General features: G+C 50.5%; 1 protein-coding gene across 2 annotated transcripts; it reads left to right on the top strand.

Annotated features, from left to right (window-relative positions):
* The first annotated feature begins 4,189 nt into the window (after window positions 1-4,189).
* On the top strand, window positions 4,190-26,977 carry Mst1r (macrophage stimulating 1 receptor). 2 transcript variants are annotated; one of them, XM_045136669.1, is made up of 20 exons: window positions 4,190-5,643; window positions 12,522-12,710; window positions 12,795-12,923; window positions 13,108-13,278; window positions 14,257-14,417; window positions 14,774-14,939; window positions 15,047-15,183; window positions 17,241-17,402; window positions 17,498-17,591; window positions 17,735-17,944; window positions 18,036-18,182; window positions 18,266-18,431; window positions 18,603-18,704; window positions 18,784-18,987; window positions 19,813-19,893; window positions 20,474-20,655; window positions 20,753-20,862; window positions 21,428-21,593; window positions 21,972-22,108; window positions 26,426-26,977. In XM_045136669.1, exons 1-20 carry the CDS (start codon window positions 4,393-4,395, stop codon window positions 26,679-26,681), a joined length of 4,221 nt encoding a protein of 1,406 aa, XP_044992604.1. In that variant the 5' UTR covers window positions 4,190-4,392; the 3' UTR covers window positions 26,682-26,977. The 2 variants fall into 2 exon arrangements, with proteins under 2 accessions (XP_044992604.1, XP_044992603.1); XM_045136668.1 differs by having other exon boundaries at window positions 17,732-17,944.
* The last annotated feature ends 504 nt before the right edge of the window (window positions 26,978-27,481 follow it).

The following is a 27,481-nucleotide window of genomic DNA, read 5'->3' as shown; positions in this document are numbered from 1 at the left end:
AACGAATTCCAGACACAAGTGTCACCTGTGCATTTGGTTTATATGGGTCCTGGGAAATTGAACCTGGGCCTTTAGGCTTCACAGGCAAGTGCCTTAACCACTAAGCTATCTCTCCAGCCCATTCTGGTCAAGGATAGGAAGCAGAAGATTTTTGTTGTTGTTGTTTTGTTTAGGTTCTTTCTTCTCCTCCCTCCCCCCCCCAGGTAGGGTTTCACTCTAGCCCATGCTGACCTGAAATTCACTGTGTAGTCTCAGGGTAGCTTCAAATTCATGGTGATCCTCCTACCTCTGCCTCCCAAGAGCGCTGGGATTAAAGGCATGCGCCACCACACCCGGCTTTAATCTGTTTTTTTTTTTTTGTTGTTGTTGTTGTTTTGGTTGAGGCAGAAGTCACATTAAGTATGTACCTAGGACTATAGGCATCTCCTAGCTAGGGTTTGCCTATCTGAGGATCAGGGGTGTGTGATGACAAGCCAATAAAGAAGGTATTCCTAGTGCCTCGTGTGATGGCGCATGCCTTTGATCCCAGCACTTGGGAGGCAGAGGATTGCAGTGAGCTCGAGACCGCTCTGAGACTACATTGAGACTACATAGTGAACTCCAGGTTGGCCTGGGCTAGAGTAAGACAAAAACCAAAAAAAAAAAAAAAAAAAAAAAAAAAAAGCAGAGAAACTTGTATAACGGTTCTGCAGTGAAGGTGGAAGGGTCTCCAAGGTAGGGGTCTCAGCCTCCGGATCAAAATCTGGCAGAGGGAGTCAAAGCTGCAGTGTGATGTGGTGATATTGTAGATGGAGAGAAACCCCTGCTTCCACTACCATGACCTCTGGAGTGAAAAAGAAGAGTTGCCTCTTAGAGGCCAGAGTGGATGGCATTTGTTCATAGTGGGAAAATGACCTTGGAGACGTGCTTGTATTTTCACTAGCTGAGCTTACCTCACAGCCTTGCCAACAGCTCCTGCAGTGCCTACAGATGGATAGCGCCAGGGGGAAGCTCTTGTGATCACCACAGTTGAGGTTCAAATCTGCCCTGAAGGGAGCCTTGGCCTCAGGGCAGGGTAGTTAACATCATGGCCACATGGTGGCAGCAGAGAACCAACCATGGCTGCTGCCCTTCTAACCCTAAACCTAAGGTGGGCAGGGTATTCTAGTTGAGTCTGGGAAGTCTCCCAGTCCCCAGAAAAACAGCTTTCAGTTCTGAGGCAGGACGGGGTTCACAAAATCCCCTGACTGGATTCTAGGTGTAGAATATTTCACTTTTGTCTTGTATGACTGTCTTTAGGCCTGTTGGACAGGGAATTCTGGAAGGGTGCCATGGGTTTGCACTGAGTGCTTATTCATTGCTGGGCCAGTTCTGGTTAGGGAAGGGAGAACCTTTTATGTTGCCTTGGGCACAGTATTCTCTATGTACTGGGTGTGGCAGCCCCCGCCCCCCCCACCCCATTTCCTGCCAGTCATCAGGTACTCAGGAGTTCCAGCCTGGTGGAGGGATGGAGGAAGAAAGGAATACTCAGAGTGAACTGTGTGTGTTTGGGTGTGTGTAACCCAGCCTCTCAGGCAGTCTGGGTATTAAAGGTCTCTTAGCAGCCAGGTGTGGAGGCATACGCCTTTGATCCCGGCAGAGGTAGGGGGATCGCAGTGAGTTTGAGGCCACCCTGAAACTACAGATAGTCAATTCCAGTTCAGCCTAGGCTACAGTGAAACCCTACCCCGAAAAAATTAAGCAACAACCAAAAGGTTTCAGGGACCATGTCCTCTTTACTGTGAGAGGCTGGAGGGGGAAAGAATGTTCCTGGAAGGAGTGGCATTTGCCAAGGTCAAGTTAGGATGAGGAAGGAGATGCAAGCCATGAGGTGTGTGTTGGGTAGGAAATGGAAGAGACAGAGCTTCCCAGGCCAGATTAAATTCTGTTGAACTCCTCCCTCCCCTGGTTCCCTTACCCATTGCTGCCTGCCCTAAGGCTCCCTCACAACAGCCCAGAGCTACCCTGTGAAGCTTTCCCTTCCCCTAGAGCCCAGGCCCAGTCCATCAGGGTAAAGAACCACCCCTCCAGGGTTGCCCTCTGGTTCTGAGAAACATGGGACGGCTACTGAGGTCCAGCTGAGAGGGTTGGGAAAGCAGAACTGGTTTCATCCCCAGGCCCCCCGCCCCCACATACCCAGTATGGAGAGAGATCTAAGCCCAGCAATCAAGGTTTACTGACCTGAATCGAGGTACCCTGGAAATCAGAGACCATACTTCCCCCATTTAGGAAGCTATTAGGGAAGAGCTGTTTACAGACCTGAATCAAGGTACCCTGGGAATCAGAGGCCATACTTCCCCCATTTAGGGAGGTATTAGGGAAGAGCCTGCCTGAGGCCAGAGAGAGAATGAGATTGAATGTGCCAGGATTTAGTGTCACTGCAACTCCATCCGGCTTCATGTGGGTACTAGGGAATTGAACTGGGGCCATCAGGCTTTGCAAGCAAGTGCCTTTAACCACAGACCCGTCTCCAGCCACCTGCTCAACCCCCGAGGCCAGTTTTTTATTTTTATCTTTTTGCTTATTTTTATTTATTCGGGAGCGACAGAGAGAAAAAGAGAGAGAGAATGGGCACGCCAGGTCTTCCAGCCACTGCAAACGAATTCCAGATGCATGCGCCCCCTTGTGTATCTGGCTAACGTGGGTCCTGGGGAATCGAGCCTTGAAGCGGGGTCCTTAGGCTTCACAGGCAAGCACTTAACCACTAAGCCATCTCTCCAGCCCCCCCAGGCCAGTTTTATGGGTTCTATACCCCTAATCATACACTTCCACATACTCTGTCTATAGTGAAGGGACCAGCGGTAGGACTATGTTTTCACATAGGTTGCCCCTGATGATTGCCTGGCCAGCAGGCCAAGCCCCATACTTTAACCACTATAGCTCTGGCCAGACAGTAGGAAACATGCCTTCTTCTGACACTGCTCAAAGCAGGTTCATAGAATGATGGTCCCTTTCTACAGAAGGAATACTCCATGCTATTCCCTACTGGAGCCCTACATATCCCCTCCCTCTCTGAACCATTCATTCCTGGTCTCTGTGCCCCATACATTGGGAATTGGTGTCTGACAATGTTATAAACTAGCTTCACAGAAAAGAGACAAGCCAGACCAAGTGTGGTGGCGCACGCCTTTAATCCCAGCACTTGGGAGGCAGAGGTAGGAAGATCACTGGCAGTTCAAGTCCACCCTGAGGGGCTACATAGTGAAATATAGGTCAGCCTGGGTGAGACACTACCTCAAAAAAACAACAGAAGCTGAGCATGGTGGTGCACACCTTTAATCCCAACACAGAGGTAGGAGGATCACAGCGAGTTCGAGGCCACCCTGAGACTACAGAGTGAATTCCAGGTCAGCCTGGACTAAAGTAAAATCGTACCTCAAAAAAAAAAAAAAAACCCAAAAAACAGAGGGCTGGAGGGATGGCTTAGCAGTTAAGGCACTTGCCTGCAAAGCCAAAGGACCCAGGTTCAATTCCACAGGACCCACGTTAGCCAGATACACAGGTGGCACATGCGTCTGGAGTTCGGTTGCAGTGGCTGCAGGCCATGGTTCTCCCCCTTTTCTCTATCAAATAAATATAAATAAAATATTTTATTATTATTAATTTATTACTATTATTATTATTGGTTTTTCAAGGTAGGGTCTCACTCTAGCTCAGGCTAACCTGCAATTCACTACGTAGTCTGAGGGTGGCCTTGAGCTCTCGGCGATCCTCCTACCTCTGCCTCCTGAGTGCTGGGATTAAAGGCATGCGCCATCACAGCCAGCAAATAAAATGTTAAAAAGAAAGAAAGAAAAAGCAACAGAGAGAGCAAGAGCGAACAAGAGCCAAATTGTCTGGAGCCTTTCTCACCTTGACCAGGTGGGTGGGTTGTGTGTGTGAAGGGGGGTAGGTAGAACAGGTCAGACCTACCCAGTTTCCTCCAGGCTCCTTCATCATGCACACCCAGGCAGACCACTGAGAGATAGATGTAGGAGGCAGCCTTCCCAGGGCTGGCAAGAGTCAAACAGGCCCAGAGCTGGGCCTCCAACAGGGCTCCACCCGTGGCCCCGCCCCCAGCCCAGCCGCACCCACGGGCCCTGCGCCTTTACACTTTGCTCCAAAGCAGCAGCCAGAGGCAGCTGGAAGCGGCAGCTGGGGCCGAGGGTGAGTGTTGACCATTCCATTCCCCTGCCCGCGTGTCCACCTGCCGGCGCTCGGACCCTAGGGCAGGGGAGAGGGTTGAGCCTCACAGTAACGTGGGACCAGAGTCCTAGCTGCCTAAGGGCTTTCCGAACTGCTGCTTTCAGTTCAGATCTGAGTCTGCTCCCAGCCAACGTCTGGGACCCCCCACCCCCACCCAGGGATTCCCGAGGGGGATCCTGCTCAGCCTCCATGAATCTGCTGCCGCTGTTGCAATCCTCCCTCCTGCTGCTGGTGCGTCTGCTGTGGCTGCCTGTGCCGGACGTGTCCGCCGGGGGACGGGACTGGCAGTGTCCCCGCACACCCTTCTCAGCCTCCCGAGACTTTGATGTGAAGTACGTGGTCCCCAGCTTTTCCGTAGGTGGCCCGGTACAGGCCATGACAACCTACGAGGACAGTGACCTGGGGAGCGCTGTGTTCGTGGCCACGCGAAATCGCCTGCACGTGCTTGGGCCTGACCTGAAGTCTGTCCAGAGCCTGGCCACTGGCCCTGTCGGGGACCCCGGCTGTCAGACTTGTTCAGCCTGTGACGCCGGCTCAGGTCCCCACGGGCCACGGAGCGACACCGACACGCCGGTGCTGGTGTTGGACCCCGGGCTGCCCGCCCTGGTTAGCTGTGGTTCGAACCTACAGGGCCGTTGCTTCCTGCATGAGCTGGAGCCTCGCGGGACAGCTGTACACCTGGCAGACCCAGCCTGCCTCTTCTCAGCCCACCGCAACGGGCCCGAAGACTGCCCTGACTGTGTGGCCAGTCCCCTGGGCACCCGTGTGACCGTGGTTGTGCAGGGCCATGCTTCCTACTTCTACGTGGCGTCTTCACTGGACTCGGCCGTGGCCTCCAGCTTCAGCCCCCGCTCGGTGTCCATCCGACGGCGCAGAGCCGATGCCTCGGGATTCCAGCCAGGGTTTCCCTCACTGTCGGTGCTGCCCAGGTACCTGGGCTCTTACCCTATCAAATATGTGTACAGCTTCCGCTCGGGAGCCTTTGTCTACTTCCTGACCGTACAGCCCATCAGCGTGGCAGGTCCTCCGGGTGCCCTGCAAACGCGCCTGGCCCGGCTCAATGCAGAGGAGCCAGAGATAGGTACCTACCGGGAGCTGACCCTGGACTGTCATTTTGCACCCAAACGCCGCCGCCGTCAGGCCCAGGAAGGCACGCAGCCCTACCCAGTGCTTCAGGCAGCCCACACTGCCCCAGTGGGTGCCAAACTTGCTATGGAGCTGAGCATCAAAGAGGGCCAGGCAGTGCTGTTTGGGGTCTTTGTGACTGGCAAGGATGGTGGCTCTGGCGTGGGCCCCAACTCTGTTGTCTGCGCCTTCCCCATTAACTTGATGAACACCCTCATCGATAAGGGTGTGGATCGCTGTTGTGACACCCCAGTCTACCCAAACCTCTGGCGAGGCCTCGACTTCTTCCAGGCACCCAGTCTGTGTCCTAATCTGGTGAGCAGAAGAAAGTGGGCCCTTCCCTGTGGGGACAGGCTACTTCCTTTCCATTACTGAAAAGGCGTGGGCAGGGAAAGGCAGGCAGAAAGAAGCAATCTGGAGCTGGGCGTGGTGGCGCACACCTTTCAGAATCCCAGCGCTCGGGAGGCAGGGGTAGGAGGATTACCGAGAGTTCGAGGCCACCCTGAGACTACATAGTGAATTATTCCAGGTCCACCTGGGCTAGAGCGAGACCCTACATCGGGGGTGGGGGTGGGGTGGTGGGAAACCTCGACTTCTAACAGGCTGGCCCCTGAATGCTGCCTCATTTTATGCTCTCAGCAATGGTGGCCTCTGCTTTTTTAGATAGTTTCTCTGATTATGTGAGGCATCATAGTGTCTCTGCCAGCACAACTTCCAAATTCTACATTGAATGAAGGGCATCCCTCCTGCAACCTGCCCACCGCCCATCCCCTCAGGAGCCCACAGCAAAACACACACACACACACACACACACACACACGCACGCACGCACGCACGCGCACACACACACTGGCATGAATACACAGGCGATGCTTTTATAGTCACATAGACTGATTGCCAACAGTTTTGCTTTCCTCATGGAAGCATTTGCTTTGTTTTGCTTTTCAAAGCGGATAGGACAGGAATTGTCAGAACCACCCCACCCCCAATCCCACCAGGTTCCAGGGATCTCTGAGGGATTGTTGGGGAGTTTGTAGGGCCTGAACTTTACTAAGCCATTCTTCACAGGGTCACTGGAGGAGGACCAAGGGCATGGTGGGAAGTCAGCTTGGCTCCAGAAGGTTCTAGGAAGACTCACCCCAGTCTTGTGCAAGCAACTATAAGCACTTGAGCATGAGTAAAGGCGTAGGAGGGGCTGGTTGGAATCGGTCCACCCCAGACTTTCTGTCACTATAACCAAAGCCCTGCCCTAGGCTTGGAGGTCTCGCAGCCCGTGTGTGAAGCCAAGGAGGAAGAACAGAAACAAACAGCAAACAGGGCAGTCTTGAAACTGCTACCCTGAATGGCTGAAGGTTTGACTCAGTGGTCGGGCCTAGTGTGGGCTGGGTTTGAGAGACAGGGGAAAAAAAAATGCTAACCTGAGGACAAATCAGAACCAACTCCTTGAAACCATTCCAGTAGTCCCACTTAAGATTGTGAGAGATCAGGTCAAGGAAAACGGATTGAATGGAGCATTGGATGAAGGGCCTTTAGTTAAACTGAGCCACAGTCTGCCCTCAGGGTGTCTGGCCACCCATCGGCTTTGCTGTGGCACTGGGTCCTTATTTTGGCCATACTGGGGATTGAACCTAGGGTCTCCTGCAAGTGCTCTATATCCCCAATTTCCTTCTCTTTTTTGTACATTTACAAAATAGAGAGAAAGAGAGGCATATGGCTTTTAAAAAATATTTATTTATTTGAGAGAAAGAGGCAACTAGAAAGAATAGACATGCCAGGGCATCTAGCCACAGCAAGGAACAAATTCTAGACACACATGCCACCTTGTGTATTTGGCTTTACATGGGTCCTGGGGAACCGAACCAGGGTCCTTAGGCTTTGCAGGCAAATGCCTTAACTGCTGAGCCATCTTTGTAGCTACCACCCCCCCATTTTCTTTTTTCTTTTTTCTTTCTTTCTTTCTTTTTTTTTTTTTTTTTTTTTTTTGGTTTTTCGAGGCAGGGTCTCACTCTGGCTCAGGCTGTTCCTGGAATTCACTATGTAGTCTCAGGGTGGCCTCGAACTCACGGCGATCCTCCTACCTCTGCCTCCCGAGTGCTGGGATTAAAGGCGTGCGCCACCATGTTTTTTGTTTTTTGAGGTAGGGTCTCACTCTAGTCCAAGCTGACCTGGAATTCACTCTGTGTTATCAGGGTGGCCTCGAACTCATGGTGATCCTCCTACCTCTGCCTCCCAAGTGCTGGGACTAAAGGCATTAAAGCCACGCTTTGCTCTGTTTTCTTTTTTTTAAAAAAAGCATCTGGCTTTTCACATGGGTTCTAGGGATCAGAACTCAAGTACTTAGGCTTGCATGACAAGTATTTTTTTTTGAGCCATCTCCCCAGCCCTTTTTTTGTATTAAAAATATTTTACCTATTTATGAGAGAGAAAGAGAGAGAGAGAAGGGCATGACAGGACTTGTAGCCACTGCAAATGAACTCCAGATGTATGTGCCACCTTGTGCATCTGGCTTATGTGGGTACTGGGGAATTTTGTTTTGTTTTGTTTTGTTTTGTTTTTTGAGGTAGGGTCTCACTCTGGTCCAGGCTGACCTGGAATTATGTAGTCTCAGGGTGTCCTTGAACTCATGGTGATCCTCCTACCTCTGCCTCCCAAGTGCTGGGATTAAAGACGTGCGCCACCATGCCTGGCCTTTTTTGTACTTTTAGTTTTTGGAGGTAGGGTCTCAGTCTAGCCCAGGATGACCTGGAATTATGTAGTCTCAGGGTGGCCTTGATTTTATGGCAATCTGCCTACCTCTGCCTCCTGAGTGCTAAGATTAAAGGTGTGCAACACCACACCCAGTTCCTTTTCTGTACTTTATTTTTTTTTTGGTTTTTCAAGGTAGGGTTTCACTCTGGTCCAGGCTGACTTGGAATTCTCTATGGAGTCTCAGGGTGGCCTCAAACTCTCGGTGATCCTCCTACCTCTGCCTCCCGAGTCCTGGGATTAAAGACGTGTGCCACCATGCCCAGCCCTTTTTTGTACTTTTAATTTGAGGCCAAATTTCACTAAAATTGTCCAGACTGGTCTAGAACTTGCTATGTCAGGATTAAAATTTACAATCCTCCTGCCTCAGCCTCTGGAGTAGCTGGAATTATATAGGCCTGTACCAAACCATCAAGCCTGGCAGTGACTGTGACACTATTTATTTATTTGTGTGTGTGTGTGTGTGTGTGTGTGTGAGAGAGAGAGAGAGAGAGAGAGAGAGAGAGAGAGTGCAAGAGAATGGGTGCACCAGGCCCTATAGCCACTGCAAATAAACTCCAGACACATGTGCCACCTTGTGCATCTGGCTTACGTGGGCACTGGGAAATCGAACCTTGGTCCTTAGGCTTTACAGGCAAGTGCCTTAACCACTAAGCCATCTCTCCAGCCCTGACTGTGATACTCTTGACTGATTCCTTGCTGGTTCCTATTAATGCCCTGGAGGTGGAGGATTTGCACTCAGTATCTGGTGGGGGATTCTTGTTTGCAGAGCTAGGGATCAAGCCCAATGCCTCACACATGCTAGCATTTGGAATCCTCAGCCCTTGGTTATTGTTGTCATTTTTAAAATTTATTTTTGAGAGAGAGAAAGAGGTAGAGAGAGAGAGAGAGAATGGGTATGCCAGGGCCTTCAGCAGCTGCGAGTGAACTCCAGATACTTGCACCCCCTGGCGTGCATTGCGACACTGCCCACTTGCATCACTGCGTGTCTGGCTTATGTGGGACCTGGAGATTCAAACATGAGTTCTTAGGCTTCACAAGCAAGTACCTTAACTGCCAAGCCATCTCTCCAGCCCCTGTTATATTTTTTTGAGACAGGGTTTTGGTATGAAGCCCAGACTGTCCTTGGATGTGTTCTATAGCCTAGATTGACCTTGAATTTATAATCCTCCTGCTTCTGCCCCTCAAGTGTTGTGGCTACAGCATGTACTACCACCAGGCTTGGTATCAATTCATTCTCTCTTTCGCTCCTGGGGATTGAACCCAGACCCTTTCACGTGCTGCACAAGTGTTTTACCACGGAGCTCCGTCCCTGTCTTTGGAGTGGGGGAATCTTCCACACAGTACATCTGGATTGACAGACCCTAAGAGTGAGGCCTCTTGTCTGGGACTAGACAGCCCTGTCTGACTTCACCTTCTTCACTCCGGAGAATCAGAACCTCTACCACCTTGGCTCGTGGTCAGTGGATTGGAAGATACGCAGCACGACTGGCCAGTGCCAGGCACCAGGAGGACTGATCTTAAGCCCTGCCCACAGGCTGGCTAGGTCCCCGGAGTTGTGTTTGTCCAATGTCTCTAAGCATACAGCAGCTACTGTGTGCTCATAATGGTTGGTCTCAGGGCTGGTGCCTGCCCTTTATGGGATCAGGTAGGGCAGTAAACCTCTGGGGCATGAGACGCTTAAGACAAGTTTTCAGAACCTTCAGTTCCACCCCCCCCCCCCAGTCATCCTAGAACCCAAAGCTGAGACCCTACCACGTATAGGAAAAAAAAAAAAAGACAGGGGTGCGGCCCTGCCTGAGTTATCACCTTTTTTTTTTTTTTTTTCTTCAGCTTCAGAGCCTCACCTGGCCCTGAGTCATGATGAAAACATCTGGCAGACTTCTGGTTAGGGCCTGGCCCCTTTCATTTTCAAGTGAAGACAAAGTCCCTGTCCCCACCCATATCAGGATATAGACCCAGGGCTGGAGAGATGGCTTAGTGGTTAAGCGCTTGCCCGTGAAGCCTAAGGACCCTGGTTCGAGGCTCGATTCCCCAGGACCCACGTTAGCCAGATGCACAAGGGGGCGCACGCATCTGGCGTTCGTTTGCAGCGGCTGGAAGCCCTGTCACGCCCATTCTCTTTGTCTCTCTCTGCCTCTTTCTGTCACTCTCAAATAAATAAATAAAAATAAAAAATAAATATCATATATATATATACATACATACATATATATGTGTGTATATATATATATATATATATATATGTATATATGATATAGACCCAGAGTGTGTGGGATTTCTAGGCCCAAATATCACTAGCTATGCTCTCCTCTTTGGTTCTTCTCAGTACTGAAGTTCAGAAGTTGGTTAAACCTATGTGATCTGAAAGGGGCTTTTAGGGTCTTGAGTCTCTTGGGGTCAGTTAGGGATAGTCCTGAGCGCTCCTGGCCTTTTTCTACTCCTCTAATCTACTAACAGCATTTATTTTATTTTTATTTATTTATTTATAAGCATAGAGAGATAGAAAGAAGAGAGGGAGAGAGAATGGGCACACCAGGGCCTCTAGCCACTGCAAATGAACCCCAGATGCATGTGCTACTTTGTGCATCTGGCTCTACGTGGGTACTGGGGGCTCAAGCTCATGTCATTAGGCTTTGCGGGCAAGCACCTTAACTGCTAAGCCATCTCTCCAGATTTACTCGCAGCATTTTAAATACATACATTGCCTTCCTGCCACCCCAGAAGCTGCCACCGTCATGTCTGAAACGTGCAGGGTCCCAAAACACCACCTCACTAAGAGCAGAGGAAAGGTTGGTGTCTCCTGTCTTCTGGGACTTAGCAGCCAGAGGCAGAGTAAGACCTTTGACGTTTCAGGGAGGCAGACCCCTCAACCTCAAAATTCAGTCCCCTTACACAAGCAGGGAAACCTAAGCCCTGGAGAGACAGGGTTTGCTGGAACATACTTGCAAAGGCAGAACAGAACCAGCAGGGGGCGACGGAGAATTCTGGTTAAGAACATGGACTTGGGCTGGAGAGAACTAAGCATGAAGGTCCTGGAGGGCCTGAGACAGCCTGACTTTGACTCCTCAGAACCCACACAAAGAGCTAGACTCGTCCATGCACGTCTGTAAGTAACCAGGTCTGAGGAGGGTGGAGACCAGAGATTCACTGTGCTGACAGGTGGAGGGAGAGACCCTGTCTTGACAAATGACATGGATGAGCAATGGAGAAGGACACTGGAAAAGCTCGTCTCACTGCTGCATACATGCACATGGAACACGCACTCATCCACGCATGCACGCACGCACGAATACGCCACAGCACACGTATCTGTAACACACACATACACAACACACACACAGAGTGCAGACTTCCAATTAGGTCCTTGAGGGGCTATGAGGTCTCAGATAAATGATCACACCTCTGTGAACTGGCTTTGCATCCTAGGCCTCCTTTCTTCTAATATTTTTATTTTTAAAATATTTTTAAATATTTTATTTATTTATTTGGCAGAGAAAGAGGGAGAGAGAGAGAGAATGGACGTGCCAGGGCGTCCAGCCACCGCAAGCAAACTCCAGCCACGTGTGCCCCCTTGTGCATCTGGCTAATATGGGTCCTGGGGAATCCAGCCTGGGTCCTTTGGCTTTGCAGGCAAATGCCTTAACCGCTAAGCCATTCCTCCAGCCCTATTTATTTATTTGAGAAAGAGAAAGAGAAAGAGAGAGAGAGAGAGAGAGAATGGGCACGTCAGGGCCTCCAGCCACTGCAAACAAATTCCAGATGCATGCACCCCCTTGTGCATCTGGCTTGCATCGGTCCTGGAGAATTGAACCACGATCCTTTGGCTTTGCAGGCAAATGCCTTAACCACTAAACTATTCCTCCAGCCATATATATATATAAATTTTTTTTGAGGCAGGGTCTCGCTGTAGCTCAGGCTGGCCTAGAATTCACTAGGTAGTCTCAGGGTGACCTAGAACTCATGGTGATACTCTTACCTCTGCCTCCCAAGTGCTGGGATTAAAGGCATGCACTAGCATGCCCGGCTGCAGCCCTATATTATTTATTTATTTGTTTGAGAGAGAGAAAAAGGCAAGGAGAGAATGGACACATCAGGGCCTCCAGCCACTGCAAACAAATTCCAGACGCATGTACCCCCTTGTGCATCTGGCTTACATGGATCCTGGAGAATTGAACCGGGATCCTTTGGCTTTGCAGGCAAACACCTTAATTACTAAGCCATCTCTCCAGTCCTCTTTTATTATTTATTACTTTTATTTTTTCTTTTAAGCCCTTGCCATTTCCAAGAGCCCATGGGTGTGGTGGAACAGGTAATTGGCTGGCCTAGTCAATCCTAGTCAAACAAGGTGAGGGGTAGGAATTTGGGACTGCTGTGATCACTGACGAAGGCCCCGAAGTGTTAATGCACGTGGCTGAATCCTTTCTCTCTTCCTTGGCCTTCCACAGCCTGGTCTGGAGGACGCCAGCCCCAGCATCAGGTGCCACTCCTACCCTTTGCTAGTCAGCAGCAACTTGATACGTGTGGACCTGTTCAGTGGGCTCTTAGGACCAGTGCAGGTCACTGCACTCCATGTGACACGCCTTGGCAATATCACAGTGGCCCACATGGGTACAGCGGATGGGCGTATCCTGCAGGTAAGTCCCTGATCCCATGACCCACCAGCTCTGCATCCCTGTCCCCTCCCTTCCCCATTTCTTCTCACGCCTCCCCCGTCCCAGGTGGAGATAGTCAGGTCACTCAACTACTTGCGGTACGTGTCCAACTTCTCACTGGGCAGCAGTGGGCAGCCTATTCAGCGAGATGTCAGTCGCCTTGGAGATGACCTGCTCTTCGCCTCTGGGGACCAGGTGAGATGGGCGGGGTCAGAGCCTGGGGCCTGGCTTGTGGGGTCACCACAGTCTTGCTGTTCAATCCAGGGAGGCACTGGTGCCCAGGTCTCTCACCTCACTAGTCTGAGCAGGTACCTGGAGGATTTATGGGCCCAGGTCTCTCTTCTAGCCATCCCCTAAGCCACCTGTTTGTCCTCCCAAGGTCTTCAAGGTACCCATCCAAGGCCCTGGCTGCCGGCACTTTCTCACCTGCTGGCGTTGTCTATGGGCCCCGCGTTTCATGGGCTGTGGCTGGTGTGAGGACACGTGTGGTCGGCAGAATGAGTGTCCCGGATCCTGGCAACAGGACCACTGTCCGCCTGAGCTTACAGAGGTACAACGTCCTGGACAGGACATAGCTAACAGTGGGTCAAGCAGGGGCCGGGGGAGGAACTAAACAAGTATTTTCTAAAATTTTTTTGGTTTATTTTTGTTTATTTATTTGTGAGTGACAGAGAAAGAGGCAAAGAGAGAGAGAGAGAGAGAGAGAGAGAGAGAGAGAGAGAAAGAGAATGGGACCATCAGGGCCTCCAGCACTGCAAATGAACTCCAGACGCATGTGCCCCCTTGTGCACCTGGCTTACGTGGGTCCTGGGGAGCTGAATCGGGGTCCTTAGGCTTCACAAGGGAAGAGCCTTAACCACCAAGCCATTTCCCCAGCCTAAACAAGTTTATTATTACTATTATTATTATTATTTTAATTTTAGAGGCAGAGAGACAGAGGGCCTCAGCCAGTGCAGTTGAGCTCCAGACACTTGCGCCACCTAGTGGGCACCAGCAACCTTGCGCTTGCCTCACCTTTGTGTGTCTGGCTTACATGGGATCTGGAGAGTCGCACATGAATCCTTAGGCTTCTCAGGCAAGCACCAGTAAACCATCTCTCCAGCTCAGAAGTTATTCAAGTTTTGACTATGGTTTTCCTTAGGCCCAGAATGTATATAAGGAGGGGATTACTTGTTTGTTTATTTTTTCGAGATAGGGTCTCACTCTAGCCCAGTCTGACCAGGAATTCACGATGTAGTCTCAGGCTGGCCTCAAAACTCTGAGAGATGCTCCTACCTCTCTGGGATTAAAGGAGTGTGCTACCATGCCCAGGATGACTTTTGAGACTAGCTAAGAAGGGCATCCTTGGCAGAGGGGTTGGCACGTGAAAAGACTTGGGGAGCAGGAAAATGTCTGAAGGAGGACTATTAAGAGATTGGCTAGAGTGTGGGACAAGCAAGGGCCATGGCACAGGAGTCTGGGAGAAGCAGCTGGGACCGAGAACCCAACCCCACACAACTCAGGCTATCTGTCCCCCGCCCCACTTCAGTTCTACCCCCACAGTGGTCCTCTAAGGGGCAGCACAAGGCTGACTCTGTGTGGCTCCAACTTCTCCTTGCGCCCTGCTGGTCCGATACCTGAGGGAACCCACCGGGTCACCGTGGGCCAAAGTCCCTGCCGACTGCTGCCTAAGGACATCTCAAGCATTGGGTATAACCTGGTCCCTGCTCTCCCCTATCCCCGCGGGGGTTACCAAGCAGCTCCTTCCCTGTGAGACCCTCTCTGGCATTTTCTTATTAGAAGCAAAGGGCTCTGGCTGCTTTGTGGATGGGGAAATGTCTCTGCCCCCTTTTTGATCCTGCATGTAACCACCCCCCCCCACTGCTGTTTACTTATGGAATGGACAAGGCTATCCCTGGCCCCACTTGACCATGCCGGCCCTGGAGGAAAACATGGGTGGGAGATGCCATCCCAAAGCTCAGAGAAGCTCTATGACTTGTAGCAGGCATGCAGCCAGGCCTGTGTGACTCCTGTCTGACCTCATGGTGCCTTCCCTGGTGTCCTAGTCCAGTGTCCCCCAAGGACTTTGTAGATGAACTTGAGTGTAACCTGGAGCCGCTGGACACCCAGCCAGTGGGGACTACCAACGTCAGCCTTACCATCACTGACATGCCAGCAGGCAGATACTTCAAGGTGGAAGGCACCTCTGTTCGAGAAGGCTTCTCTTTCGTGGTGAGGCCACCTTGCCCTGCCTGTGCTCTTGGCCACAGAATAGAATAAGGGGAAAGGGCTTGGAATGGAGGGCTTATTGCAGCTAACCCTCCTTTATGCCTTTATAGGAGCCAGTGCTAACATCAATACGACCCTACTTTGGTCCACAAGCTGGGGGCACCTGTCTCACCCTTGAAGGCCAGAATCTGTCTGTAGGCACCAGCCGAGCTGTGTTGGTCAATGGAACTCAGTGCCAGCTGGAACAGTAAGTACCAGGAGATAAAGTGTGGGAGACTATACTGCCCCACCCTTGTGTAGCTCCAACGTTACCTATACCGGCTAGTCTGGTACCTGAGGAAAACTATTAGGTCACTGTGGACCAGAATCCCTGCTGACTAAAGTCACCTCAAGTCTCACGTAAACCTCTTGCATTCCCTGGCTTAAAAAAAATTTTTTTTTAATTTGAAAGAGCATGAGAGAGAGAGAGAGAGACAGACAGACAGACAGACACAGAGTGAGAGCGAGAGTAAGAGAGAGAGCATGGGTGCACCAGGGCCTCCAGCCACTACAAATGAACTTCAGATGCATGCGCCACCTTGTGCTTCTGGTTTACATGGGTCCTGGGGAATTGAACTGAGATCCTTTGGCTTTGCAGGCATACGCTGTAACCACTAAACCATCTCTCCAGTACCCCCATTTTTTTTTTAAGTAGCATCTCATTCTAGCTCAGGCTGACCTGGAATTCACTATATAGTTTTAGGGTGGCCTCAACTTATGGTGATCTGCCTATCTCTGCGTCCCAAGTGTTGGGATAGGATTAAAGACATGCACCACCATGCTTGGCTCTTTTTTGTTTGTTTGTTTTTTGAGGTAGGGTCTCACTCTAGCTCAGGCTGACCTGAAATTCACTGTGTAGTCTCAGGGTGGCCTGGATATGGCGATCCTCCTACCTCTGCCCACCAAGTGCTGGAATCAAAGGCATGTACTGCCATGCCTGGCCATTTTGTAACTTTTTATTTTTTAGAAAGTTGTCTATATATGTATATATAATGCATTGATACCTATATATATATATTTTTTTTTTAATTTACTTGAAAGAGAGAAATAATGGGCATGCCTGAACCTCTAGCCTCTGCAAACAAACTCCAAATACATGCACTACCTTGTGCATCTGACTTTACATGGGTACTGGGGAATCAAACTTGGGTTCTTGGGCTTTGCAGGCAAGCACCTTAACCATTGAGCCCTCTCTGCAGCCTCATTCCTTTTTTTTTTTTAAGGTAGGGTCTCACTCTAGCCCAGGCTGACCCGAAATTCACTATGGAGTCTCAGGGTGGCCTCGAACTCATAGCAATCCTATTAGCTCTGCTCCCAAGTGCTGGGATTAAAGGCATGCACCACCATGCCCAACTCCATTCCATATTTTAATTTTTACTTTTTTTTTTTTTGGTTTTTTGAGGTAGGGTCTCACTCTGGACCAGGCTGACCTGGAATTAACTCTGTCATCTCAGGGTGGCCTTGAACTCATGGCAATCCTCCTACTTCTGCCTCCCAAGTGCTGGGATTAAAGGCGTGCGCCACCACACCCGGCTCTAATTTTTACTTTTAAAATATTTATTTATTTATTTGCATGCAGAGAGAGAGAGAGAGAGAGAGAGAGAGAGAGAGAGAGAGAGAGAGAGAGAGAGAGAGAGAGAATGGGCACACCAGGGCCTCCAGCCACTGCAAATGAACTCCAGACGCATGTGCCCCTTGTGCATCTGGCTTACGTGGGTCCTGGGGAGTCAAACCTGGGTCCTTTGGCTTCACAGGCAAACGCCTTAACAGTTAAGCCATCTCTCCAGCCTCATTCCATATTACTTATTTATTATTATTATTATTTTGTTTTTTTGAGGTAGGGTTTCACTGTAGCCCAGGCTGACCTGGAATTCACTACGTAGTCTCAGGGTGGCTTCAAACTCACACTGATCCTTCTACCTCTGCTTCCCAAGTACTGGGATTAAAAGTGTGTATCACCACACCCAGCTCATTCCATATTTTTAATGGGAATATCCAAGTAGCCCCTTCCTGTGTGACCTTATCCTCTGTTCCTAAGCAGAGAACTCACTGGATGAGGGCCTAGATTCTGTCAGGGTGAAAAGAAGAGGGCTCAATCACATGGTCAGTTTGCAGATCAGTTCCGAGTTCTGACTAGAAGCATCTTATTTGTGGATAGACCCGGAGTGTGAGGGGCTGAGGAAGTAGGGGGGTCTCACGGTCCCTTGGAGGTAAAACCTGGCCACCATTAGGGGTTCAACTGAGCCCGATATCGCCTTCCTGCAGGGTCAGTGAGCAGCAGATTTTATGTGTTACACCTCCTGGTGCTGGCATGGCCAGGGTGCCCCTTCACCTGCAGATAGGGGGTGCCAAGGTGCCTGGGTCCTGGACCTTTGACTACAGGGAAGATCCCGTTGTTCTGAGCATCAGCCCCAGTTGTGGTTACAGGTAAGTCTGACCTCCTTGTTCCCGCTGGCCTCCTAGGAGAGAGGGAACCGGCCTCAGCGAGCTCCTTAAACCTGTCACCCTGCTCTTGTCCACAGTGGCTCCCGCGTCACCATCCGCGGTCAGCATCTGACTTCAGCATGGCACCTGGTGCTGTCGTTCCATGATGGGCAGAGGGCAGTGGAGACCAGGGTGAGCTGAGTGCATTCTGGCCAGGTGGGAGGAAGGCTAGGCTGGGCCCCTGAGCTCTGGTCTCACCCCGTGCTGGGCTGCAGAGACTGGAGCAGTCTCAGAGTGGGCCATCTGCCTAACTACTCTCATGTGGGTCTCAGCAGTGCACAGGGCAGTTTCCGGAGCAGCATCAGTGCCGCCTGCCTGAATATGTGGTCCGAAATCCCCAGGGGTGGGTGGCAGGGAATCTGAGCACCTGGGGAGATGGAGCTGCTGGTTTCACAATGCCCAGCTTCCGCTTCCTACCTCCACCCAGTCCGCCCAGAGTTGGCATAGCCCCACTGAAGCCTGAGGAGCATGCAGTTAAGTTCGAGGTGGGTATAGGGGATGAGGTTAAGGGGCGGTTGGGGGCTAGAAGGACGGGGCTCAGTCACTGCCTGGGCCTCACGACTTTCTTCCGCATAGTATATTGGGCTGGGCGCTGTGGCCGACTGCGTGAGTGTGAACGTGTCCGTGGGTGGCGAGAACTGCCAACATGAGCTCCGGGGGGACGTGGTGGTCTGCCCCCTGCCCCCATCCCTGCAACTTGCCAAGGATGGCTCCCCACTGCAGGTAGGCGGCCTAGCCGGACCTTGACAGGAAGCATGGACTAAGGGTCTCCAAATGGGGCCTGAACTGTGTCATCTGCTACCTAGGTCTGTGTTGATGGTAGCTGTGACATCCTGGGCAGAGTGGTGCGGCCAGGCCCAGGAGGGATGCCACTGAAAACCCTCCTTATTGTCCTGCTGGCCTTGATTCTGATCATAGCTGCACTGGCCGTAGCACTGGTTTTCAACTCCTGGTGGCGGAAAAAGAAGTTAGGTGAGCTTCCAGCACCTTCCTCGAAGGTCTCTACCCCCAGACAGTGGCATCTCCAAGACCTCACGTCCTGTCTGCCCAGGACTTGGGGGATCTCCCACACTTTTCCAGTGGCATTGCTCCATACCCCTAAGATCCAGGAGAGACTCATCACCACATGCTGTCTTTCCACAGTCCTTGCTCCCAACCTTGATGAACTGGCATTCCTGGACCACTCTGCTGGAGCCATGAGCCTGCCCATACTCCGCTCACACTCCGACTACAGAAATGGCCTTGGTGAGACGGTGGGTGTAGGTGTTGTTAGAACCTAGGGCCTCCCTTTCCCCACAGGCTTCTCACTCTGTCTCCCCCACAGCACTCGCTGCCATTGATGATCCGGATTCCAGCCAGCCGTGCCGTGGAGAATCCTCAGACAGCAGGGATGGGGCGTGTGTTCCACTGCTGCGGACGGAGTCCATTCGCCTCAAGGACCTGGATACGAGGCTTCTGGCTGAGGTCAAGGATGTGCTGATTCCCCACGAGAAGGTGGTCACGCACAGTGACCAAATCATTGGCAAAGGTGTGGGGGCCAGGTTGGGAGGTGGGGCTAGGATCGAGAAGGAATCCTGGACTTGACAGGGGCACAAAGGGCAGATGGGTCAGATTCTGATCTGACCTACACCAGTCTCTTGCTGCTGCAAACAAATGTCCACCTGACTTCACATGGGTGCTTGAAGGAATTGAACCCAGGCTGGCGGCTTTGCAAGCAAGTGCCTTTAATCTCTGAGCTATCTCCCCAACCCCCATATGCTCATTTTTCTACTTTACTTATTTGTTTCTGTGTATTTGTGTGTGTGTGTGTGTGTGTGTGTGTGTGTGTGTGTGTGAGAGAGAGAGAGAGAGAGAGAGAGAGAGAGAGAGAGAGAGAGAGAGAGAAATGAATATAAATATGGACCTGCCAGGGCCTCTAGTCACTGCAAATGAACTCTAGATGCACATGCCACCTTGTGCATCTGGCTTTACCTGAGTACTGGGAAATCAACCCCAGGTCCTTAGACTTTGCAGGCAAGTAGTGCCTTAACCACTGAGCCATCACATGCTCATTTTTTTTTCTTCCCTTTTTTTTTTTTTTTTTTTGATTTTTTTTTGAGGTAGGATCTCATTCTAGCTCAGATTGACCTGGAATTCACTATGTAGTCTCAGGGTGGCCTCAAACTCACGGTGATCCTCCTACCTCTGCCTCCCGAGTGCTGGGATTAAAAGTGTGTGGCACCATACCCGGCCCTTGCCACTTGGTTTTCATGTCAGATTGGCCAGTGAGGTGCTCTGAGGCTTCCTTACCAGCTAGAGGGTGGGGCTGTGAGTCTAGGCACCAGACTCCCTTTCACCATCTCCCTCTTTCCAGGCCACTTTGGAGTTGTCTACCATGGAGAATACATAGATGAGGCCCAGAATCAAATCCACTGTGCCATTAAGTCTCTGAGTCGTAAGTGGGGCAGAAACTGGGTAAAGCATGGGGAGAACCTTCAATCTGGGAGGGTCCTTATGCCTGCTGTGCTACCACTTTATTTATTTATTCATTATTACTTATTTTATTATTTTAGAGAGAGAGAGACAGAGACAGAGACAGAGAGAGAATTGGTGTGCCAGGGCCTCAGCCACTGAAATTGAACTCCAGACGCTTGCGCCACCTAGTGGGCATGTGCGACCTTGCACTTGCCTCACCTTTGTGCATCTGGCTTATGTGGGACCTGGAGAGTCGAACATGGGTCCTTAGGCTTTTCAGGCAAGCACCTTAACCGCTAAGCCATCTCTCCAGCTTTTTTTTTTTTTTTTTTTTTTTGAGGTAGGGTCTTTCTGTAGCTCAGGCTGACCTAGAATTAATCTTAGGCTGGCCTCCAACTCACAGCATTCCTCCTACCTCAGCCTCCCAAGTGCTAGGATTAAAGGCGTGAGTCACCATGATGATCATCTTGTGCTACCACTTTATTGAATGAACCTAGGCAGGAGTCTTTCTCATTGTAAAGGACCTTCCCTGCCCTGACCTGATCGACTCTCCCTCATAGGCATCACCGAGGTGCAGGAGGTGGAGGCCTTCCTACGGGAGGGGCTGCTCATGCGTGGCCTGCACCACCCAAATGTCCTGGCTCTCATTGGCATCGTGCTGCCACCGGAGGGGCTGCCCTGGGTGCTGCTGCCATATATGCGCCACGGAGACCTGCTTCATTTCGTCCGTTCGCCTCAGCGGGTCAGTGTTTAGCAGGTGGGGGGAGTGGGGGAAAGTAAGCCAACCAGCAGCTGCTCCGCCCTTGTTCACCAGTCCCTGTGCGCACCCCCTCCCCCAGAACCCCACGGTGAAGGACCTCATCAGCTTCGGCCTGCAGGTGGCCTGTGGTATGGAGTACCTGGCGGAGCAGAAGTTTGTGCATAGGGACCTGGCTGCTCGGAACTGCATGTAAGCGGCTTGAGCAGCTGAGGGTGAAATAAAGGGGCAGGTCATGAGCCTATATAGCTGCCCAGAGCCGTCTCAGGAAAGGCCCCACTGCAGCCTTTGCTCTGCAGCCCTGGAGATGTCCTTTCATCCTCTCTTGGCCTCTTTTTCTGTCCACTTGGTACAGTCTTGGACTGGACACTGTGTCTTTACAATTCTAAGAAATGGGTTTGGGGATTTAGCTCAGTGGTGGAGCCCTTGCCTAGCAAGAATGTGACCCTGAGTTTGGTTCCCAGCACTGGAATTATTTATTTATTTATTCATTTATTTCTGTGGTAGGGTCTCACTCTAGCCCAGGCTGACCCAGAATTCATTCTGTAGTCTCAGGGTGGCCTCGAACTCATGACAATCCTCCTACCTCTGCCTCCTGAGTGCTGGGATTAAAGCTGTGCACCATCATGCCCAGCTGGATATATATATATATATATTCTGGAACAAGTTGGTCCAAGATCTGGTGGGAGTCAGTTCTTAGGCAAGTGCTTCACCATTCCCTAGCTCAAGCCAGTATTGTATTGTTCTCTCCTCTCAGGCTGGATGAGTCATTCACAGTCAAGGTTGCCGACTTTGGTCTGGCACGTGATATCTTGGACAAGGAATACTATAGTGTTAGACAGCAGCATCATGCTCGCCTACCTGTCAAATGGATGGCACTGGAGAGCCTTCAGACCTACAGATTCACCACAAAGTCTGACGTGGTAAGCCCCAGAGCACTTGGCCTTGCTTCTGCGTGGTTCGAACCTAGAAAGTCCCCAAGGTAAGCAGCCCCCACAGGTCATTTGTCCATTCTTGGGCAGATGTGAGATGGAATCTTCTGCCAGGGCACACGGAGGCTGTGATGTGAATTCACTGGCTCTGCACAGATGATCCAGGGCTTGCTCAGCCCCAACTCCAGGCAGACCGAAGTTGTAGAAGACAAGAGGGGAGGCTCTTGTGTGGTACTGAGGCATGAGTGGAGGTGGGGGGGTCTTGCATTTCCAACTGAAGGACTGCGAGGCAGAGGACTTTGGGGACAGCGCACCTTCCTCCTCATTTGGAGTGAGAGCCAAGACCCCCTCACCTCTTTTCTCCCACAGTGGTCGTTTGGCGTGCTGCTGTGGGAACTGCTGACTCGAGGTGCCCCGCCGTACCCCCATATCAACCCTTTTGACCTCACTCACTTCCTGGCCCAGGGCCGTCGCCTGCCCCAGCCTGAGTACTGCCCCGATTCTCTGTGAGTATGTGGAACTCAGCGCGGGGAAGCTGGGCCCCAGAGACGAGGGGAGCACGCTCCTGCTTGGCTTTGTGACTGACCCTCTGGTTGACCAGCAAAGGGGAACCTGTTTGAGGCTCAGTTTCCTCATCTGGGCACTTTAGAGTCCCACCCTCCATTTAGGGCAGGATGCTGAGAGGCCCTCACTGTTGCCATGGTAACAGCATTCCAACTCAGTCTGGGTTGATGCCAGTGGCTTGGTCTCCCAGCTCTCCTCCCTCCCCCCTCCACTCCTGCAAAAAGGGTTGGGGTGTGTGTGGGGGGGAAGGGCTGCTGTGTTCCATCTTTTCCAGTCACTTAACCTAAAAGAAAGGCCTCCCCAGTCCCTTCTGCATCTCCAGATCCGGGTCTTTCACTGGATGTTGTTTTATATTTCTCGCTCCCCAGGGGATGGCAGCAGCTGTGTTCTCACTGGTGCCCTTAGGGGAGTTTGGGCTCCTTAAGCAGCAGGCATACCTCAGCTGTGCTCAGGTCTGGGTGATTAGAACGGGAAGAACCAGGTCACAGCTCAAGCCGCGGATGCCTGTCCCAGGCTGTGCTCCAGAAAGGCTACATATGAGTAGCCCTTTCCCCATAGCCCTTCCCCGTCTGGGCCTTGCCCTTTACGCTACCCACTTCCTTAATGCAAACCATGTGAAGTCAGAGAAATTAACTTTCCTGCCTGCTCTGCATCCAAGATGGGCTGTCTGAAGAGGCTCAGGTGGAGATGGCGGTAGGAGCGGTGGGTGGTGGGGGCTTCATTGGCTGATCAGGGGAGAGGGAGTCAGCACTGGGCAGTAAGGACAGGGTGGCTGTGATGCTGGCATGAACCTATCCCGTGGTACTGCCGGAGCTGGGCTGGCCCTTTAGGAATTTCTGAGACGGAAGCCAGGGGTGCAAGCGTTGGTCTACTCACTGACCACTACAGTGTCTACTACGGCAGGAACAGTCCCTTTTCCTTGCTGGGCCTCAGTTTGCCTATCTGTGAAGTGGGGATGATAATAGCACCACTCTCAGAGTGGCTGTGACATGTATGAGATATGATGAGTAGGGCACGTAGACTGCAATCTAAGGATAACAGTCCTAATCCTCTAGGAGCCAGTAGGCAAACCCAGAGGACCCCAGCTTCAGAACCATAGTGCCTGCTCCATATGTTCCTTTTTTTTCAAAATTTTTTATTTTATTTTATTTATTTATTTATTTATTTTTTTGTTTTGGTTTTTTGAGGTAGGGTCTCACTCTAGCCCAGGCTGACCTGGAATTCACTATGGAGTCTCAGGGTGGCCTTCAACTCATGGCGATCCTCCCACCACTGCCTCCTGAGTGCTGGGATTAAAGGTGTGCGCCACCATGCCCCGCTAAGATTTTTTTATTTTTAATTTTTGTTTTTTTCCAGGTAGGGTCTCACTCTAGCCCAGGTTGGCCTGGAATTCACTATGTAGTCTCAGGGGTGCCCTTAAACTCACAGTAATCCTTCTACCTCTGCCTCTCGAGTGCTGGGATTAAAGATGTACACCACCACATTTTTATTTTATTTATTTGGGAGAGAGAGAGAAACAAAAGAGACAGAGAGAGAGAGAGAGAGAGAGAGAGAGAGGGAGGGAGGGAGGGAGGGAGGGAGGGAGGGAGGGAAGGAAATTGCAAATGATCTCTGGATGTGTGTGCTACCTTGTGCATCTGGCTTATGTGGGTACTGGGGAATTCAGCGTAGGTCCTTTGGCTTTGCAGGCAAGTGCCTTAACTGCTAAACCATCTCTCCAGCCCTCATTCAGGAATTTAAAAAATACTTTTATTTATTTATGAGAGAGTGACAGAGAGAGAGAATAGGTACACCAGCGCCTCCAGCCACCGTAAATGAACTCCAGGCGCTTGTGCCCCCTTGTGCATCTGGCTTATGTGCAAACTGGAGAATCAAACCAGAGTCGTGAGGCTTTGCAGGAAGGTGTCTTAACTGCTGGGCCATCTCTCCAGCCCACCATTCAGGACTTTTTTACATTTTGTTTATTTTAATTTATTGTGTATTTTTATTTATTTATTTGAGAGTGACAGAGAGAGAAAGAGGCAGTTAGAGAGAGGGAGAATGGGCGTGCCAGGGTCTCCAGCCCCTGCAAATGAACTCCAGACGCGTGCGCCCCCTTGTGCACCTGGCTAACGTGGGTCCTGGGGAACCGAGCCTCGAACCGGGGTCCTTAGGCTTCACAGGCAAGCGCTTAACGGCTAAGCCATCTCTCCAGCCCCATTCAGGACTTTTAATCCCCATTTCTCTTCCTTCCTGAGAGATGTGTGATAATGGTCATGTTGACTTGTGAGCTGGGGCCTTTGTTCAACATTTCACAGGTGTCCTTTCACCCTGTGCCTCTACTGCTGTGTGATCACAGGAAAAGCCTGAGACACAAAAGGTTAAGGAAACTGCCCAAGACAGCCAGGGACAAGGGACACAGTAGTTGAAGCTCTTCATCTATAAAGCAACTGGGTTGCTGCCAGGCATCATAATGATAAGAGCTGCTCCTAAGGAAGCAGTGTTATTGCTCCACTGATTGGACTCAAGGCCATATCCTAATCTCTGTTTGGTCCAACAGTAGTTTAGCAGCAGGTAGACAGCCCAGAATCCTTGGGTAAGGTAATGTTCTGCCCCTGACATCTCTCTCTCCATATCTATATATCTATATATCTATATTCTATATATCTATCTATATATCTGTGTGTGTGTTATATATATATATATATATATATATATATATATATATATATACATATACATATATATATGTTATATATATATAATTTACTTATTATAATTTATTTATTTGGGAGAGAGAAAGAGGGAGAGAGAGAGAGAGAGAATGGGCACACTAGGGCCTCCAGCCACTGCAAACAAACTCCAGATGCATGTGTCCCCTTGCGGATCCTTTGGCTTTGCAGGCAAACACCTTAACCACTAAGTCATCTCTCTAGCCCTCTTTTTTTTTTTTGAGGTAGGGTCTCACTCTAGTTCAGGCTGACCTGGAATTCACTATGGAGTCTCAGGGTGGCCTTGAACTCACAGCAATCCTCCTACCTCTGCCTCCAAGTGCTGTGATTAAAGGCATACGCCACCATGCCTGGCTATTTTTACTTTATTTGAGAGAGAGAAAGAGGCAGATAGAGAATGGGCATGCCATGGCCTCTAGCCACTGCAAATGAACTCCAGACACATGTGCCACCTTGTGTAGTTGGTTTATGTGGGTACTAGGGAATTGAACCTGAGTCCTTAGGCTTCACAGGCAAGAGCCTTAACCACTAAGTGATCTCTCCAGCTCCATATTTTAATTTTTTTATCATATATATGTATATATGTATATGGTTATTTATTTATTTGAGAGCAACAAACAGAGAGAAAGAGGCAGATAGATAGAGAATGGGCATGCCAGGATCTCCAGCCACTGCAAATGAGCTCCAGACACATGCGTCACCTTGCAAATCTGGCTTTCGTAGGTACTGGGAACCGGGCCTCAAACCAGGGTCCTTAGGCTTCACAGGCAAGCACTTACCGCTAAACCATCTCTCTAGCCCTTTTTTTTTTTTTTTTTTTGAGGTAGAGTCTCAATCTAGCCCAGGCTGACCTGAAATTCACTATGTAGTCTCGGGGTGGCTTGAGCTCACAGTGATCCTCCTACCTCTGCCTCTGACGTGCTAGAATTAAAGGTGTGTACCACCACACCCAGCCATATTTTTATTTTATTTATTTATTTTTGTTTTTGTTTTTCGAGGTGGGGTCTCACTCCCTAGCCCAGGCTGACCTGAAATTCACTGTGTAGTCTCAGGGTGGCCTCAAATTTATGGTGATCCTCCTACCTCTGCCTCCTGAGTGCTGAGATTAAAGGTGTGTACTACCATGCCTGGCACCATATATTTATTTATATTTATTTATTTATTTATTTATTTACTTTTGAGGTAAGTCTCACTCTGGCCCAGACTGACCTGGAATTAACTATATGGTCTCATGGTGGCCTCAAACTCACAATGATCTTCCTACCTCTGCCTCCCAAGTGCTGGGATTAAAGGCTTGTGCCACCATACCCAGCTTCATTTTTTTTTTTTGTTTTTAAAATATTATTTATTTATTTATTTGTACAGAGAGAGACAGAGAATGGGTGTGCTGGGCCCGTAGCCACTGCAAATGCATTCCAGATGTGTGCACCTTTTTTGCATCTGGCTTTCTGTGGGTCTTGGGGAATTGAACTCAGGTCGTTAGGCTTTGCAGGCAAATGCCTTAACCGCTAAGCCATGCCTCCAGCCCAGCATCCCTTCTTTTTATAGGTACCAAGTGATGCAGCGATGCTGGGAGGCTGATCCAGCAGCACGACCCACCTTCAGAGCACTTGTGGTAGAAATGGAGCAAGTAGTGTCCTCACTGCTTGGGGACCACTATGTGCAGCTGTCCACAGCCTATGTGAATCTAGCCCCCGGTGCTTTACATGAGGCCAACGTGCTCCCAGAACAGCCACTGTCTTCCTCTGTGAACAGGAACACGTCGCGGCCCCGGCCCCTCTCAGAGCCACCTCTGCCCACTTGACCTAAACCTACGTGGGCTGGACCTGCTTAGTGGCCTTGAGCTAACCCCAAGCTGCCTCTGGGCTATGCCAGGCCAGAAAGCATTAGATCTCCATCTTGTCCCTGCCCTTCAACCTTCAGAGGCCAGTGGAGGTGGGGAGCAGGACACATTTAGGTCCCTAACTCCAAAGAGTGAGCCAGTGAAGGCAAGCCTTGTGCACTTAGGGAGCGCATGCTGGGTACCTTGCCTGTGGAGCATAGAGGACTCAGCAGTCACCACAGAGACGCTACCTGCCCTGTAACCACTGAAAAAAAAAATAAACGAATATGAATGTACACATTGTGGTGAGTGCTATGAAAGGAGGCCATATAGAAGAAGTGGATGATGACTCTAGATAGAGAGGTGAGGAAAGACTCCATAGGATGGCATTTATGCTGAGGCCCATTTTTAAAAGATTTTTATTTATTTATTTATTTATTTGAGAGAGAGAGATTGAGAATGCATGCACCAAGGCCTCCAGCCACTGCAAAGGAACTCCAGATGCATGTGCCACCATATGTATTTGGAGAATTGAACCGGGATCCTTAGGCTTTGCAGGCATGCACCTTAACCGCTAAGCCATCTCTCCAGCCCACTGAGGCCCTTTTAAGTGGAAGCAGAGTTTAAGAATTTTGAAATCATAGGCTAGACAGATGACTTAGTGGTTAAGATGCTTGCCTGTGAAGCCTAAGGACCGAGGTTGGATTCCCCAGTACCTATGTAAGCCAGATGCACAAGGTGGTGCAAATAAATAAATAAGAAAAAAAAGTTGGATGTGGTGG

Source organism: Jaculus jaculus, chromosome 17 (assembly GCF_020740685.1).
Source record: "Jaculus jaculus isolate mJacJac1 chromosome 17, mJacJac1.mat.Y.cur, whole genome shotgun sequence".
Lineage (NCBI taxonomy): Eukaryota > Metazoa > Chordata > Mammalia > Rodentia > Dipodidae > Jaculus > Jaculus jaculus.
The sequence above is the reverse complement of the archived record's forward strand: the minus strand, read 5'-3'. Positions and strand labels throughout refer to the sequence as shown.

What these genes read in the sequence shown, in the direction of transcription:
- Mst1r (XM_045136668.1), top strand. Translation starts at nt 4,393, where the DNA reads ATGAATCTGCTGCCGCTGTTGCAATCCTCCCTCCTGCTGCTGGTGCGT. An exon ending in CGACTACAGAAATGGCCTTG is followed by an intron (nt 18,705 to 18,783) that starts GTGAGACGGTGG and finishes TCTCCCCCACAG; the next exon opens with CACTCGCTGCCATTGATGAT. An exon ending in TGCCATTAAGTCTCTGAGTC is followed by an intron (nt 19,894 to 20,473) that starts GTAAGTGGGGCA and finishes TCTCCCTCATAG; the next exon opens with GCATCACCGAGGTGCAGGAG.